Consider the following 2,365-nt stretch of genomic DNA (forward strand, 5'->3'; position numbering starts at 1 on the left):
CCTCGCGGCCGGGCTCCCCCCCACCCCTTCCCCCCCAGCCTGTATGGATACCGGGGGTTGCCCCAACCCAGACGGATGGGGCTATAGGGTCGCACCACTGGTCCAGTTTCATCTTGCCGCGGTAGATGTGGCACCTCATGGCCAAGTCACCAACCATTCCAGCCTGTATAGATACCGGGGGTTGCCCTAACCCAGAAGGATGGGGCTAAAGGGTCGCACAACTGGTCCAGTTTCATCTTGCCGCGGCAGATGTGGCACCTCATGGCCAAGTCACCAACCATCCCGTTTGTCATTCACAGGTGCTGCTGAGTGGCCACAGCAGCACAGGACATCAACAGGGGGACCACCACCATGGCCAACTCGACGGCCTCCATGGAGGCTGGGAGGAACTCATGCACTTTCCACGAAGAGTTCAAGCAGGTTCTGCTGCCCGTGGTCTACTCAGTGGTGTTCATGGTGGGGTTGCCCTTGAACGCCGTGGTCATTGGGCAGATCTGGGTGGCCCGTAAGGCACTCAGCCGCACCACGATCTACATGCTGAACCTGGCCACGGCCGACCTGCTCTATGTCTGCTCCCTCCCGCTTCTCATCTACAACTACACCCAGAAGGATTATTGGCCTTTTGGGGACTTCACCTGCAAATTTGTCCGCTTCCAGTTCTACACCAACCTACATGGCAGTATCCTCTTCCTCACCTGCATCAGCTTCCAGCGGTACCTGGGCATCTGCCACCCCTTGGCCTCGTGGCACAAGAAGAAGGGGAAGAAGCTGACGTGGCTGGTGTGCGCTGCGGTATGGTTCATCGTCATCGCCCAGTGCCTGCCCACCTTCATCTTTGCTTCCACCGGCACCCAAAGGAACCGCACCGTCTGCTACGACCTGAGCCCACCGGATCGCTCCGCTGCCTACTTCCCATATGGCATCACCCTCACCGTCACTGGCTTCCTGCTGCCCTTTGTGGCCATCCTCACCTGCTACTACAGCATGGCCCGGATCCTGTGCCAGAAGGATGAGCTGATCGGCTTGGCGGTGCACAAGAGGAAGGACAAAGCCGTGCGTATGATCATCATCGTGGTCATCGTCTTCTCCATCAGCTTCTTCCCCTTCCACCTCACCAAGACCATCTACCTGATCGTCCGTTCCTCACCCAGCCTGCCCTGCCCAGCTCTGCAGGCGTTTGCCATCGCCTACAAGTGCACGCGTCCCTTCGCCAGCATGAACAGCGTCCTTGACCCCATCCTCTTCTACTTCACCCAGCGCAAGTTTCGCGAGAGCACCCGTTACCTCCTCGACAAGATGAGCTCCAAGTGGCGACATGACCACTGTATTACCTACGGCTCTAGGTGAGGATGAGGGACACCTCAGTGTCACTGGGACTGGGCATGGAGCAATTTTGACTTTAAGCTACACAGAGCGAGATGGCTTCAGCTGGGGATGTGCTGGAGGATGGGAGGATGGCGTGTCCCGAGCTTTCAGCACTTTCATTTCATCTCCAGCCTGCAGCAGCACAGTATTAACCCCATCAAGGCACAGATCTGGTGTCCTCTCTCTGGCTCGGTTGCTTGGTTTGAGCAGACTAGCACCATGTTTCCTTGGTGGCCAAGCCACTGATGCAATGAAAACCTCTGGTGGGACCATGGAGAACGCAGTGGGATCATGGAGGGGACAGTCCCTGGCTCGGGGCGAGCTGCTGGGGGGATGATTTCTCCCTCTTCTCGTTTAAAGCTTCCCTGATGGGGCCATGTGAAGGCTGGGGAGGGTTTGGCTCAGCTCGTGCCTGTCTGGGGAACATGGAGTTGTTTCTCCAGCTCACGATCAGTGTCATGGACAAGTTTTGGGCTAACACTGGGGCATTGCTATCCCCCAGGCCCCAGAATGGGGCCAGATCGGTAAAAGACATGGGCCCACTGGTACTACTGGTACTGCAAAGTGGTGGGAGAGCATCCTTGGCCAGACTGGGAGCTGGGAAGGGGGACGTGAGGGCAACTGGGATACCCATGCTGGATTTCCCACCCAAGTGATGACCATGGGCTGGCTTAGACACAAGTCAGCAATGTTGTCACCTGCCTGGGGACCTACAGCATCACCCGGGTCCAGCTCCCTGCTTAGCCCTGCACCCCAAATCTGGCCCATCCCGGCATCCTGCTGTCATCTCCTAACCAGGACCCACCAAAATCAGAGCCAGCGTACCCGGACGCGATGCCAGGAATCAGGAAAACCCATGCCACCAAGCTATTTGGTGTCCTTGGTCGTGTCATCGCACGGCCCCCCATTGGCTTGGCCTCTCCATCACCCCCACGCTGGGTTGGGGCCTTGAGCTTTGCTCCCTGCAGCCTCCCGGCCAAGGAGGGATTTGCTTACATGG

General features: G+C 58.0%; 1 protein-coding gene across 1 annotated transcript in view; it reads left to right on the forward strand.

Annotated features, from left to right (window-relative positions):
- Positions 1-2,365, forward strand: part of P2RY6 (pyrimidinergic receptor P2Y6) — a 4,382-nt gene extending 2,017 nt beyond the window's left edge. Inside the window, exon 2 of the mRNA XM_009634581.2 lies at positions 300-2,365. Within this exon, the coding sequence (XP_009632876.1) occupies positions 352-1,347 (996 nt within the window). The 5' untranslated portion in view covers positions 300-351 and the 3' untranslated portion in view covers positions 1,348-2,365. The remainder of the gene's footprint in view (positions 1-299) is intronic.

The sequence above is a fragment of the Egretta garzetta genome, unplaced genomic scaffold (genome assembly GCF_000687185.1).
Source record: "Egretta garzetta isolate BGI_Z169 unplaced genomic scaffold, ASM68718v1 scaffold232, whole genome shotgun sequence".
NCBI classification, from domain to species: Eukaryota; Metazoa; Chordata; class Aves; order Pelecaniformes; family Ardeidae; genus Egretta; species Egretta garzetta.